The following is a 14,735-nucleotide window of genomic DNA, read 5'->3' on the forward strand; positions in this document are numbered from 1 at the left end:
GAAACAGGAGTTTGAGAAGCACGCTTTATTGGGGACAGAGCACTGCACGTGACCAACAGATGACTGCAGCCTCGGGGGCATCCTACACATCACCCTCAAAAAGGTACACAGGAGGTTTTGCTAATAAGAAAGATCAACTGGAATATGGGTTCCTCTGGGCAACTTCCCCAACCTCCCATCCCTTCAAGGGGTCAGGACAATCCTGATCATTTCCTTGAAGGCAGCTGTGGTCCGCTAGAGATACAGTCCTTCAGGGGTGCCTTCTTGTTTTTTATAAAGAACATTTTCTTTAGATTTCTTGAAGTCTTCATTTGTTACTTTCATTCTACGTTCTCTCAAGGCCATCAGACCAGCTTCTGTACAGATCGCCTGTAAGAAAGAACAGTATGTTCAGAAAGGGAAATACTTTTTATTAGTATTCTATCAATTCGAGAGCTACTTTGAAATAAGGTGTAAGACAGACTAAAAAGACTGCTTAAACTTTCTAATTACTTTCTCAGAGGACCTGAGGTGGCTTTGAGGAGGACTGGCTCGCGTTGTAACCAGCGGGGTGGCCTGGCGGGGGAGTTTTCAATGCTCCACTCCTTAGAGCCACATTCCTTCCTGGGCACCAGATGCAATTATACCAGGACACTGAGAGGCAAGAGGGCATCCATCCAGTTCACTTACGCACAGTCAGAAGAGAACACGTATTCTGGCTAATTGTAAGTCTCAGGACAGTATTTACTGTGATAAATTTCTCAGTCATCACTTGCCAAAAGTAAAACAAAAACCCACTCAACATGATGTGACAGAAACACAATCCTGGCATTGAAGTGTCTATCTGGTTATGGCCCTCAGGATATTTCAAATGGTTCAGCAAAAAAAGTGTATTTGTGAACAAAAGATAAAGCAAAGCAGTAAAATGGTAACATTTGATAAATCAAGGTGATGGGTATACTGGTGTTTACTATTGTTGCAACTTTTCTGAAGACTTCAAATTTTTCAAAATAGAGTTGGTGCAGAATTTTAAAATGAAATTTCAATTTTATTTAAGATTTTATTTATTTGACAGAGAGAGACAGAGAGAGAGGGAACATAAGCAGGGGGAGTGGGAGAGGGAGAAGCAGGCTTCCCGCGGAGCAGGGAGCCCGCCGCAGGGCTCGATCCCAGGACCCTGGGATCATGACCCGAGCCGAAGGCAGATGCTTAACGACTGAGCCACCCAGGAGCCCAAAATAATTTCAATTTTAAAAAGAGCTTTTACAGGGCGCCTAGGTGGCTCAGTCAGTTGGGCGTCTGCCTTCGGCTTGGGTCATGGTCTTGGGGTCCTGGGGTTGAGCCCCACATCAGGCTCCCTGCTTAGTGGGGAGTCTGCTTCTCCCTCTCCCTCTGCTCCCCCTACTTGTGCGCACGCACTTTCTGACAAATGAATGGAATCTTAAAAAAAAAAAAGCTTTTACTCACCAACACAGACACTAACCTAGTTCTAGAGAGGCCAAGGATACGCAGCTCAGTGCAGGTACCAGCGTGAAAAGGCCCCACGTGTGCTGTCCTGACCAGACCGTGGCGCTTACACGTGACAAAAACCCAGGTCGTCACCTACAGAGCAGGCTGGACCCGGGTTCAGTGCTGCGGGGCCTTGCACTTGCACACGCGCGCTCTCACACACATACGAAACTGAGAAGTACGACCCGACCCAGGTTCTCACCTTGATGTCGGCACCCGAGAGGTCATCTTTAGCCATGATCAAGTCGTCCAGGGTCACGTCATCGGCCAGCGTCATCCTGCTTGTGTGGATCTGAAAGATGCGCTTCTTAGTCTTTTCATCGGGCAGGGGGAACTCGATCTTCCTGTCAATGCGGCCTGCGGGTAGAAACAGTTTCCAGTCACAGCCCCGCGCAGCCCCCAGGCTGGGTTCCGGGAGGGCCTGAGCCCATGTCCTCACTCATGCTGTTTCAGTCAGACAGCACCCTGTGGGAAGGGCAGCGGGGTCCAGATCCTGAAAAGTGAACATCCTTCCTGTAGTTTGTAAATGTCTACATTTGAATTCATCCCATTTAAAAGAAATCCTCTCTGCTCTGGTACCCTCAGAAATAAAGGAATGGCTCCTGAATGGCCTAGATAGTGGAAAAAGATCGCGTTAAAAACATTACAAAAGCGTAAACAAATGAGCTATTGCTGCTTCCTGGTGTGACCTGAATGTAAAAAAATGAACCTGAGTTATTATTTCCTTCAGAAAAAAGAATACTCATTATGGGAAAGAGAAAAGATCACAATTTAAGATTGGAATTAAAAGGGCCATGCTACACCCACTGCATCATGTCCTCACTTACCCACGACCTCGGGGGATGCTGTTTTTAGTAAGTTACACTGCACTTCAATCACGGATTTGCCTTGATACGTAGCATTCTTCAATCCCCTGCCCGTGTACTTAAACCCAGTCACACAGAAACACGGCAGCTGTCCCTGATAGCACAAGCAATCTGACCTGGTCTGATAAGGGCCGGATCCAAAGTCTCTATTCGGTTTGTGGCCATAATAACTTTCACGTCACCCCTTGAATCAAATCCATCCAACTGGTTCAGCAGTTCCAGCATCGTTCGCTGAATTTCTCTCTCACCACCAGAATTTGAGTCATATCTTTGAAAAAGAAGAGAAGGAGTGAAAACCTAACTGATCTGCTGAAGGGGAAATGACAGAAACGCCTCTGACTCAAATTCTGACGCCCCCAATTCTAGCAACAAAATCATGCCCTCCCAATTGCCAGATCATGTTGTTTAAATTGTAGAAGTTTTCATGCCTGAGATTATATCATTAGTTCAGTCTCCATGTTTGCTATCTGAGCCCCCAACCCTACCAGGAGCTCCTTAAGGGCAGAGGCTTGTGTACAGTGGCCATGTCCCCGAAGTCTAGATGAGGCCTGGCTCTGCAAGGATGCTCGGGACACAGTTACAGACGAAACTCCAGGCAGTCACAACTCCTGGGTGGTGGTTACCTGGCACCTGGGAGAGCGGAGCCTAAAGCACCCAGAGCACCATGTATGGTAGGAACTGTAGCAAACCCACATGCAAGCCATACAGGGAGTACTCCATGATCATTCTCAGAGAGGAGCTCCGGGGTTTTTATCTCTGCTCAACACAAAGTAAGAGAGAAGTGTACCTTTTTGTTCCAATGGCATCAATTTCATCAATAAACACGATGGATGGTGCGTGTTCTTCTGCAACTCGAAACAATTCCCGAACGAGTTTGGGCCCATCACCTAGGTACTTCTGAATAAGTTCAGAGCCAACCACTCTCAAGAAAGTGGCTGAGGTTTGGTTTGCTACTGCTTTGGCTAATAAGGTTTTACCTATTTTATATTTAAAAAGAAAAAGAGGAAAAAAAAAACAAACCCTTAAGTGCTATTTTAACTTAAAAACTGTTACTTAAATGGGCATCAGAAGTGGGCAGATCCCTGTGACTGAAAAGGCATACCCCCATTCAGGGGTCTTAACATTCTCCGAGGCAGGTAAGAGAAAACTGAGGAAAAACCTAAACGTTTTGATTATTTTTAATTATCTTCCTAATTCTTCATTACAGTGTCAGAAAGTACATTTTACTGGGTTATTCAGAGTTGCATAGGTTATTAACCTGACCCATGCAACAGGGTTAGAGATCCAAATTCAATTCTATGAAACTATCCGTGATGGGAAAATGGCCTGGGAACCCTAGGTCTGACCTAAGGAAACACATTCTGATCTGGAGCACCAGGCCGGCGATCCCTGAGGCTGAGAGTCACGGCTGTGCTGGGCGGGCTTGCCCAGGGCTCAGCTGAGACAGGACTAGCTCCCGATGAAGCCCACAACTGAGAACTGCTGAAAGCTCTAGAGACTTCTCAGTCTCCGGTGTGCTCTCGTGAGGATTGTTACTCTCAGGGACGAGCTCAAACTTTCCTAATCCTGCTCCATTCCTTGATATTTCTATTTCAGGTAAACAACTAGAGCTGTGGCAGCTACCCTGGGAACTTTAGGGCTGGAAGACCTTGACCCCTTTGATAGTGAGGACGTGGGCACAGGGCCAAGCAGTGGCATCAGGACACGGGCAGCTAGAGGCAGAGCCCATAAAGGACCAAGCTTAGGCCTGCAGGGGGGAGGGGGAGGAGGCTGCTGGTGAGTGACATAGAAGACTTAGTTCAAGTGGGAAGGAGGACAAGGCACTAAGCTTTGAAACAAAACGTGGCAGGAGGAGGGGTAGATGTGGGGGCTCAGAAGCATGGACTTCTCCCTGATACTACCAGTGAGAGGTGGTGAACGGAAGACGAAAAGGACCTCCTAAGCGGATGGCCTCTGAGTCCAGGAGCAGCCACGGCCAGCCGCTGGGACACTTCAGTAGCCGGCAGGATCACCGAGCCAGGCTCTTCCTCCTCCGGACGGCCTGTCACCCTGTGCCTCGCCCCGCATTGGCCCCTGGCAGTGCACGTGCACCAAAGGCGGCCCCCAGCTGCAGCTCCAGCCCCGCTACGTGCTCAACTCCCAGAGCTCCTGCGGCCTTGGGCTAGTCACTGGCCTCTCTGAATTTCCTGGCCTGTAAGATGATGAGCTGCAAAAGCTCCACCCCTCTGAGTTCAGTCGTCTCCCAGTGCCTCCACTGTGGGCAATCCTCAGTGATGCCTTCCCTCAAATAACTGTGCTTCCTCTGGAATTTACATGGCAGTGAACTGCTAAGTCCTGGACTGTACAACTTATTCAGGTCAGCTAATTGTATAATGAACCAAATGTACATTTTTACCTGAATCTATTCATCCAATATTCTATTCATTCAGTACAGTGGACCAGAGAATGAACCCAATCTGAACAGCACAGAATAGCTTTTAAATCTGTGGTTCTCCACCGTGGCTCTGATACCCGGCCACACTTCAGATGAACAACAGATCAGAATTTTTAGGGATGGGAGCAGGCATCGGTATTTTTTAAAGCTCCAAAGTGATTCCAATGTACAGCCAAGGTTGAGCATCCCGGCTTATTCTGTGTCTTATAGTCTATTTTTAATAGACTCACATTACTCTTAATGAATACTTGAAAGTCTTATGTTTTACAGCATATAAATCTAATATATTTAAGTACAGAGAGGAGTCCTAAGAAATTATAAATGCATTCACATTGAGCAGGCATTTGGGGGGTGGGGTTTACCTACTGGTGCTTATTTTTTGTTGCAATTCCTACTATTGTTTTTAACACATTAAATCTATTAAGTCTACAATTTCAAGTCCAAGGCAATTCAGTTTTTTAGCATCTACTATACAGATAAATACACTTTTATGTAATAGGTACATTTCCATATTTACTCAGAAAACGTCCAAAATGTTTAGAAAACCTTGTTTTAAACTAAGGTATGGTGGCATCCTTACTCAAGAATTAAATAATTATAACAAACTAATGCACAGCTCAAGAGATTAGCTGAATGCCCAGAAAGTGTCAAACACCGAGCATACGTACCTGTACCAGGTGGACCATAGAGAATGACCCCCTTTGGGGGCTTGATACCCATCTCTTCATAATATTCAGGATGAGTGAGAGGAAGCTCCACAGATTCCTATGGAAAACAAATACTTGGTAAAAATGAAATGCTCTGTCCCTGGAATTATCAGATCCATGAATTGGCATCCTGGATATATCTCACTTTCAACAACAATAAGCTAAAATGTCACTTACTTTGTTAGAGACAATGTGCTTGACTTCGTCTAGCAGCAGGGACAGACAAGAGGACATCTGTCCTCCCTGAGTTCCCCTTCCTATTGCACCCAGTTTCCCTCTCACTTTCTCGTAGAAGTCAGCCTTGAGCAACATTTAAGCTCATCCTGAGCAGAAGGAACTTAAAGTGAAAATACACCGTTCTCGGTTAAACTACAGACAGGACCTGGCAAGACTTTCTGATTGCTGTTACACCAACGGACATGATGGCTACTATCCCAGCCGTCTGCGAGGTCACTGGCGGTGACCGGTGACAGCTCTGCATGACCCCCCTACAGATGAGATGGCTGGCTCACAGCCAACCTGAACGACCACTTCCCTTAACCCCACACATCACTAGAGGTTTCCAGATAGCCCCAGCTGAAGTCAACACAAACAGAAACATTATATATCCACACAGATAATAAGTCAACATTGCACCTAAAAAGGACGAAGCTGCAGCTGCTGCAGGAACAATCATACAATTTGTTGTTTCTATTACCTAACTCAGGATTAACAAATACAATACTCCACAACTGGCAAGCTCTGAGTCAGTTACTGGTTTGATCACTAAAGAAAAAAACAAAATATGCAAAATAACTCTAAGCACCCTAAATGAGATTATAGTAAGAAACCAAAAATCTAGAAACCCAGAGCTGGTTCTTAGACCTACCTTAATTTCCTGGATTTGGTTGTCCAACCCCCCGATATCAGCATAGGTTTCCTGGGGCGCCTTTTCTACCTTCATCACTGTGACCAAGGGATCTGTGTCATCCATGAGCACCCCTATGACAGCATGCACCTAACAGAGAACATGAAGTTTTAATGCAGAAATGTGAGGTTCACGTAATCCATTCACAGCAAAACAACGCCAATCACAGAGCGGCACAAATGGACAGATCTGAGAGGAAGGAGAAGGCACTCTTAGGGGCTTAGAGACCATCAACTTGCCTTGTGGTTGAGCAGGACGGAGCAGCCTGGTTCCAGCAGATCCTTGTCTACAAAGGAGAGAATGCTGACATAGTGTTCTGAGCCCACAGATGTAGACACGATGGCATGATTGTCATCAATGATCTCTTCCAAGGTTCCTACTGACATTGGGGTCCCCCTCAGATCATCCACCTTAGATCTTTCCTCCTATGTAAGAATACACCATGAGGTAAAAGCAGATTAGACCTAAAAAGCAGATGAGGCTGATAGTTTTACTAGATTTTACTACATTTACAAAGCAGATGATGCTTTTAAAAGGCAGCCAGTCCGAATGGGTCAACTACTTGAATTTCACTTATTCACTGAATTCTATTTAGTATTGAAAACTGTTAATTTGTAAAACAAAATTACAGTAATTTCTCAATTACCTCTTGCTTTTCTTCTAAAGGCTTCATTTGTTCCTGATTTCTAATGAATTCTTCCTCCATGAGAAGATAATCTTTAATTCTCTCTAACTTCAATAATTTTAACCGGCACTGAGTGTGAGGTGTCACTGTAATTAGAAAGAAAGTTTTATTCTATTTGGAGCTTGAAGTTTGCAATTAATTAAGTTCGTTCTTAAGGAAAAAAAGGTTAAGACTTAAAATAAGCTGATTTTAGTTGAACAGACTGAAAAATTCAAGGTTTGGTGACCCTAAGTAAGCAGGTGCCTAGATGCTAAGGGAAAAGGGACTTTGGCAGTTGTAAGCAAGCAGGTAAAAACAGGGACGAGGCCTGAATGACATCTGCTAAGTGAACTGTAAGAAAAAAATAACAACCCCAAAGATCGTTTGCTTTGGTTTTTGATTCCCCATCTGTGTTAATAAAAATAGGTACAAGTGCTGTCCCTGTCATAGGAATCCACCCCCTGTGAGAACTGTGAAATATTAGTGATATTAACGTATGTGGCAAGCATTTTTTCCATACTCTTTTGCATTGTTTCTTTTCGCTTGAAGTCCCAGAAAATGTCAATTTTTTCCTTTATGGTTTCTGGGTTTCTTCAAAATGTCTCTCCTTCCCTGAGGTTAAATATATTCCTAATTTTTCATTTATTTACTTATTTTCATATCTGTAATCCATCTGGCAAAAAGGGGTCTAATTTCATTTTCTCTCAATAGCAAATAAAGATGCCAGCCATTTATGTTAAACAACTCACCCTCTCCCCACAGAACTCAAACGTCACCTTTACCATATATTCATCATCCATGTAACTTGACTGTTTTTGGACTCCTATGCTCTTCTGGTAATCTGATGACCTATTCTTTACCAATACCATACTGATTCTTTATGGTAGTTTGATGGCATGTTTTTCATTGTCTGGCTCCCTTCATCCTTAACCAAGCAATATTTTAAAAATTATTTCATCTAGGGGCGCCTGGGTGGCTCAGTCATTAAGCGTCTGCCTTCGGCTCAGGTCATGATTCCAGGTCCTGGGATCGAGCCCCGCATCGGGCTCCCTGCTCCGCGGGAAGCCTGCTTCTCCCTCTCCCACTCCCCCTGCTTGTGTTCCCTCTTCGCTGTCTCTCTCTCTCTGTCAAGTAATAAATAAAATCTTTAAAAAAAAAAAATTATTTCACCTAAGCAGGAAGAGACTTGTTTAGATGGGGGTGGGGGAGGTATGTGAGCCGCAATGATGAGAAGCAGGCAGCCATGGGAAGGACTGGGGGAGAACATTTTTTTAAAGATTTATTTATTTTTAGAGAGAGAGCATAGGGGAGGGGGGACGAGAGGGGCAGAGAGAGAGAAATAAACTCCCCGCTGAGCACAGAGCCCAACATGGGGTTTGATCCCATGACCCTGAGATCATGACCTGACCTGAAATCAAGAGTCGGATGCTTAACCGACTGAGCCACCCAGGCACCCCAAGGGAAGAACATTTTTAAGCAAAGGGCAAAAGTCCTAATGTGTGGGTTATCTCGGGTGGCTCAGTCGCTTAAGCATCCAAGTCTTGATTTTGGCTCAGGTCATGATCTCAGGGTTGTGATATCAAGCCCCCACATCGGGCTCTGCACTGGGCGTGGAGCCTGCTTGATTCTCTCTCTCTCTGCCCCTCCCCATCCTGCCTCCACAGCCCCACCTGTGCACGTGTGCTCATGTTCTCTCTCTTTCCCTCTCAAAAAAAAAGTCCTAATGTGCGTAAGAGTCAAAGAACACAAGGCAGGGCTGTGTGAACAACGAGCAAGGGGAATGGGAGGGGCTGAGGATGGAGAGGTGGCCTGGGTCAGGTCACCCGGTCTGAGGTTTAGTCTATGTTCAGTACGAAGTCACTGAAACAGTTTGTTCATGTATCATAAGATGTGAATTCCAGCACAATGGCATTCCATTTCTTCATAGAAAAAATGTGTTTCTAAGTTATTCAAGCTCAACCTGAGTTTTCTAACCTAAAACTACGCTTTTCAAACATTTGAGGGGCTGGTTATTTAAAGGAAATTAGTGGAATTTCTTTTTTTTTAATTTTTATTAGTGGGGAGACACAGCTGTATACTTTTTGTACACTGCTAAAACTAAACTATAGCTTTTATTCCAGTGTCCTGGAGTGCCACACAGAAGAGGTAGAGCTTCAGCCTCCCCATTTCCTGCCTCCACATTCAGACCTCTAAGCTACATACACACAGACAGTTCCCAATGGAATCAAGAGACAGCAAGGAGGGACTGTGTCATTACCCAGTGGTAGTTTGCTGGCAGCATCTGGTCCCTTTGTTTTCTTCTTCTTTTTCCCCACTCTAGTTGGTACAGGAGGTTCATATTTCTTTTTCTTGTCCTTGAATTTTTAGAACAGCAGGAAAAACAAAAACCACACAAATCATATCAAAACACAAACTTCTTTCTGTAGGACCATCATCTATTTCTTTTTTTTTTTTTAAAGATTTTGTTTATTTATTTGACAGAGAGAGACACAGCAAGAGAGGGAACACAGCAGGGGGAGTGAGAGAGGGAGAAGCAGGCTTCCCGCGGAGCAGGGAGCCCGATGTGGGGCTTGACCCCAGGACCCTGGGATCATGACCTGAGCCTAAGGCAGGTGCTTAACGACCGAGCCACCCAGGTGCCCTGGACCATCATCTATTTCTAGTGGCTGTAATTTTCCTTATCTTTCAGAATGCTATTAAAAACTGTCCTTTTAAAAATAAAACTAGTTGGGTGGCTCAGTCAGTTAAGCATCTGACTCTTGGTTTTGGCTCAGGATCATGAGATAGAGCCCTATGTCGGGCTCCGTGCTCATCGGGGAGTGTTTCTCTCTCTCTCTCTTCCCCTCCCCCTGCTCTGTCTCTCAAATAACTAAAATCTTTAAAAAACAAAGTAGCTATTACATTCCTGCAATTTTAATTGGTGAATGTAACTAAGCTTTCTTTTTATAATACACAGTGATGGTTATTCAATAAGGACTAGAGGTCAGAATTCAGAATTATATACCAAAAGTCTGAGCTGAGATAATTTGAGACAATTCTTCACATCTGAAGAAATTAAACACTAAAATTACAAGCAATTTAACACTCTGTAATGTTATTTTATACATTTAAAAACCATTAATTCATAACTACTTACTTGACAGGTCAATAATCTTTTCTAAAACATGAAGAGGACACTGAATCTGTAGGCCAGGCTGGGTAAATAACTACAGGATCACTTATTTTGCATTTTCAAAGTCACGAATCCCCAAAGAACTTCTCAGCTGAGATCTAGGATATGTTCCATGATTTACTTGCATCACAGACCTATCTGGCTTATTTACCTTGTCATCCTTCTTGCCACCTCCAGGGCCATGACCACCACTCTGACTCTGACCCTGAAAAAAGAAATCAGAGGTACACATTCAGAATATGATCACTTCAAAAGAACATCCTTTTTATTTTCCTGATTCTAAGACACCAAGACTTCCCCCTCATTTTAACATCTCTGAACTTAAGGTGTACCCTGTAGTCAACGCATACATTTAGCATGGCAGAATTTCTTTTTTTCCTGAAAAGCTGTTAGTTTCCTTGCAACTGGTTGCATCTTAAATCAAGGACGATTCTATTAAGAATCTGATGTAACGTCTGTATCATGATGAGGCTGGGATTCTAAGACTACCCCTTTTTGAGGGGAAAATATAGAGCTTGACATTCTTTATTATAAAACTACTTGACTGAGTATATTTCATGAAATTAGGCCATCAAAGCTAAATAATTTTACCTATTCAACCATCATTTATCAATCATTTACTCCTTATTAAGATCACACCAAGACTCAGGAGACTTTCCTTTCAATATCAACTTATATACCTCCCATCTCTAAAGCCTGGGGCTCTCAGGCAGGTCTTTCTTGCCAACCTAAAAAGCTGAATCACTTTAAGGTATCAAGAATTCAGTGTATTAATAAGCTCATGGGATTCTGGACTTTAAAACAGACCACTCAGTTGCAGGGCAATGCTTAACACAGAACAGTATCTCAAAAATGATAGCATTTTAAGTAATAGTGAACTTACTTGAATCAAGGGGCCCTTTTATTCCCCTCAAATCACTTCCACATAAGCACCTCTAAATTAATATACTGCCAGCTTAATTATCAAGAAAGAACCACCATATCATGGTTACCTAAAAGAGTTAGGATCAAATGTATTTCCCTACATGCAAGATTCTTAAAATTTTGTGCTTTATTCTGAAGAAGGTATTTAAGAGCTCTGAGAAATTTTGGTTAACAGAATTAGTTATACTGCAATAGGCTGTCCAAATTATAGGCCTTTAACAATTACTACTTCTACCTCTTAAAGAAATTTGCTGTTGGCTGGGGCAGCTAATGTTTGTGGGTTTCTTACAATGTGACTAAGTCTATACTAGACATTTTCCTTCACTGTCTCATTAATTCCACACCATCCTTCAAGGTAGGGTTCATTATTCCCACTTTCTAGATGAGGAACTGCAACAAGCCTAAGAACATGGGCTATGGAATTAGATGCATCCAGGTTTCAATTCTGACTCCATCACTAATAGGCTATGTTACCTCAGGTAAGTCAGGTCACCTCCCTGAGCCTTCGCACCCTTAACTGGAAAGTGGGGATGATACTAACTCCCGTTACTGAAAATGAGGTAATGCACATAAACCACTCAGCATTTGTGTGACTCAAAGTAACTACTAGCAATACAATACTATTGGTCAATAATCCAATTATCCAGGACTCTAGCCTCGCAACTGAGGTTCCCACAACAGTTTCTCCCCTCACCAATCCAGCTAGTACCTTCTAAAACAAAGAGCTGATCCTTTCATTCTCCTCAAAAACCTTCAACTGTTCCCTAGCATCTATGGTGTAATGTCCAAACTTTTTATGGTGGCATACCTGGCTCTTGCCAAACTGGCTGCAGCTGACCCTTCCCACGTTCATCTACCTTTCTCATGATCCTGCCGGTCTGGCCCCACAGGAGGACATTTTCCTGAACAGGTCCCAAACTTCTTCATGTGTGGGGCATTTTACATGATGTTTCTCAGTCTCCAATAACAATAAGAAATATACCCATTATTAAGGCCTTACTTACGGCAAGCAGTGTACATTCTCAGGGTATCACCTTGTTTAATTCTTACAGACACCATGCGGTTGGTACTATCAATACCTCTGGTTTACGGATAAGAAAACCAAGGCCCAGAGATGTTAAGTGACTTGCCTATTACCACAGAGCTTGTCAGAGATGTGGCTGGGAATCACTCAGGTCTACTGGACACCAGCATGTGTGTGTCTCTCTACTGCACGTCGTCTAGAAAACACTAACAGGGGTTGTTGTTACAGCACACAGCCACACACCGTGTCTCAGTTTCCTCTGTGGTAAAGTGAGGATAAGAATCACTGCAAGGACTGCTGTGAAGAATAAGAAAATGCTGGAAAATACCCTTACGTTTATTGCAGCATTATTTACAGTAGCCAAGATATGGAAGCAACCTAAGTGCCCAATGATAAATGAATGGATAAAGAAGATGTGGTGTGTAATGCACACAAACACACGGATATTACTCAGCCATTAAAAAAAAAAACCCAACAGATCTTGCCATTTGCAACATTAATGGACCCAGAGGGTATTAAGCTAAGTGAAGTCAGACAGAGAAAGACAAATACCACATGATTTCACTCATACGTGGAATCAAAAACAAACGAAGCAGAAAAGGACCCGTGAACACAGAGAACGGGTGACTGCCAGAGGAAAGGGGGTGGGGGCTGGGCAAAATGGGAGAAGCGGAGTGGAAGGTACAGGCTTCCAGTTATAAAATGTGTAAGTCACGGGGGTAAGAGGTACAAAGGTACAGCACATACAGGGAACACAGTCAATAATATTGTGATAGCATCATACAGTGACGGCTGGTGGCTACACTTGTGAGCACAGCGTAGTATACAGACTTGTCCAATCACTGTGTTGTCCACCTGGAACTAATGTAACACTGCCTGTCAGCTATACTTCAATAATAGTGCCGGAAAAGCACCTGGCACATGCTTAGAACATTACCCCAAAGTCCTTATAAGACCTATCCCGCTACATGCTCAGGATACGGGCTCAACACATTCCCATCTCAGGCCCTTTGCGCTTACTATTCCTTCTGGCTGGACCACGTTTCCCTCAGATGTTTGCACAGGATACGCTCTCATTTTACTTAGATCTCTGCTGCTCAAATGTCACCTCCTCAGAGGGACCTTTGCTGATACCCTATGTAAAACAGCCACCCCTCCCATCCCATTCCTTTCTAGGAAACAGTCCTGTAACAATGGCCATCCCACCCATCTCTATCCCGCCCCATGTCATCATATTACACGTCTCTTTTTCGGCTTTTGTCTGCCTTGTCCAGAATGCAAGTTCCATGAAGAAAGAGACTTCGGTAGTCACACTCACCCCTTGCGCCCTCAGTGCCTAGAGCAGAGCCTGGCCGCCCCCCCGCCATTTACAGGTGCTCAGTAAGTACCCGCTTAGTAGACTAACGAATACATGCTGTTTTTATTATTGCTAATGCACCACGGGAGCGTCCCCCCCGAGTTCCACCTGTCATAAAAGCGTCAGTCTTCAACGCTTCCTCCAGGTGCCCCACTCAGAGCGATCGTGCACGACTGCGCTCTCCCCTCCTCGGCCGGAACGAATCCCTCCCTCTCTTCCAGGCGCGCAGCCCTTCACCTGAGCGGCTCAGAAAGCTCTCGTCCCAGGTGCTTCGGGAGGCTCCCGCTGAAACTCCCCGCGCCGGTCTGCAGGGCCCGGGTCGGCGGAGCAGCAAAGCCGGGCGCCCTGACCCGCTCTGCCGCCCCACGAATCAGCCCGGGGTACCCTTCGCGCCGAGCCCCGGCCCCAGGTGCCCCGGGTCAGGCCCTCCGGTCGGCCACGGGCCGCGGCGGACCCAAGCACTGTCTCCGGGAGTCTCCGTCCCCCGAGAAGACCGGGCAGGAGAGCGGGCGGACCGAGTGCCTCGGGCAGCCGTCTCGTGCTCTCGTCTCGGCCCGCTCCGACCCCGTCGCGTCGCGACCACCGACCGAAACCCTTAGTCACTCACCATCTTGCCTCGGCCGCTCGAACCACCGCTGCCGGAAGTGCCCCCGCCAAGGCGGCCGTCAGAAACGGAAGTTGCCGAGGGAGGCTACGGAAGCCGATAGGAACCAAACCCCTCGCTGCGGGAGTCGCGTTCGAAGGGCTTGTGTCCGTGGGGCAACGTGTAACTTATAAGCAAAATGTGAATCTTGTGAATATCTTACTTAAAAAAAATTTAAATCGCAGTTATTAGGCTATTGTCAACAATTTGGGACAATGACCTAGACGTAAAAAGAACTAAGACGATTGTGAAAATATAAAATATTTAAAATATGCAAAAATCGTAACTGGGAACTCCACTTAATGCTCCAAGAACTGGAATGGGATTTGGAACCGTGAAGTTGACATATACTTTTGGATCAACATTTAAACCATTATTTGGTCTCTGGAATAAACATGATCATCTGGGAGTATTTCCTTGTCTAATGAGTTACCTAGATGTTTTTTTGGTTTTTTTTTTCCCTTGATGATTTGTGACTTGTGATGATGCCAAATGTTGTCTCAAAATAACTAATCTTGCACCTAGTTGGTAAAGTTGATCATTTATTAC

At 44.7% G+C, this 14,735-nt stretch overlaps 1 protein-coding gene across 1 annotated transcript; it reads right to left on the reverse strand.

Annotated features, from left to right (window-relative positions):
* Positions 1-10: 10 nt before the first annotated feature.
* On the reverse strand, positions 11-14,206 carry PSMC1 (proteasome 26S subunit, ATPase 1). Its single transcript, XM_034992780.1, has 11 exons — positions 14,151-14,206; positions 10,390-10,443; positions 9,324-9,420; positions 7,049-7,173; positions 6,642-6,827; positions 6,364-6,492; positions 5,457-5,553; positions 3,142-3,331; positions 2,471-2,622; positions 1,691-1,845; positions 11-369 (listed from the first exon to the last, which is right to left on the reverse strand). The coding sequence occupies exons 1-11, from the start codon at positions 14,151-14,153 to the stop codon at positions 235-237; spliced, it is 1,323 nt and encodes a 440-aa protein (XP_034848671.1). The 5' UTR covers positions 14,154-14,206; the 3' UTR covers positions 11-234.
* Between the last annotated feature and the right edge of the window lie 529 nt (positions 14,207-14,735).

This window comes from Mirounga leonina, unplaced genomic scaffold, assembly GCF_011800145.1.
Source record: "Mirounga leonina isolate KUSES-001 unplaced genomic scaffold, KU_Mleo_1.0 Mir_82, whole genome shotgun sequence".
Taxonomy (NCBI): Eukaryota; Metazoa; Chordata; class Mammalia; order Carnivora; family Phocidae; genus Mirounga; species Mirounga leonina.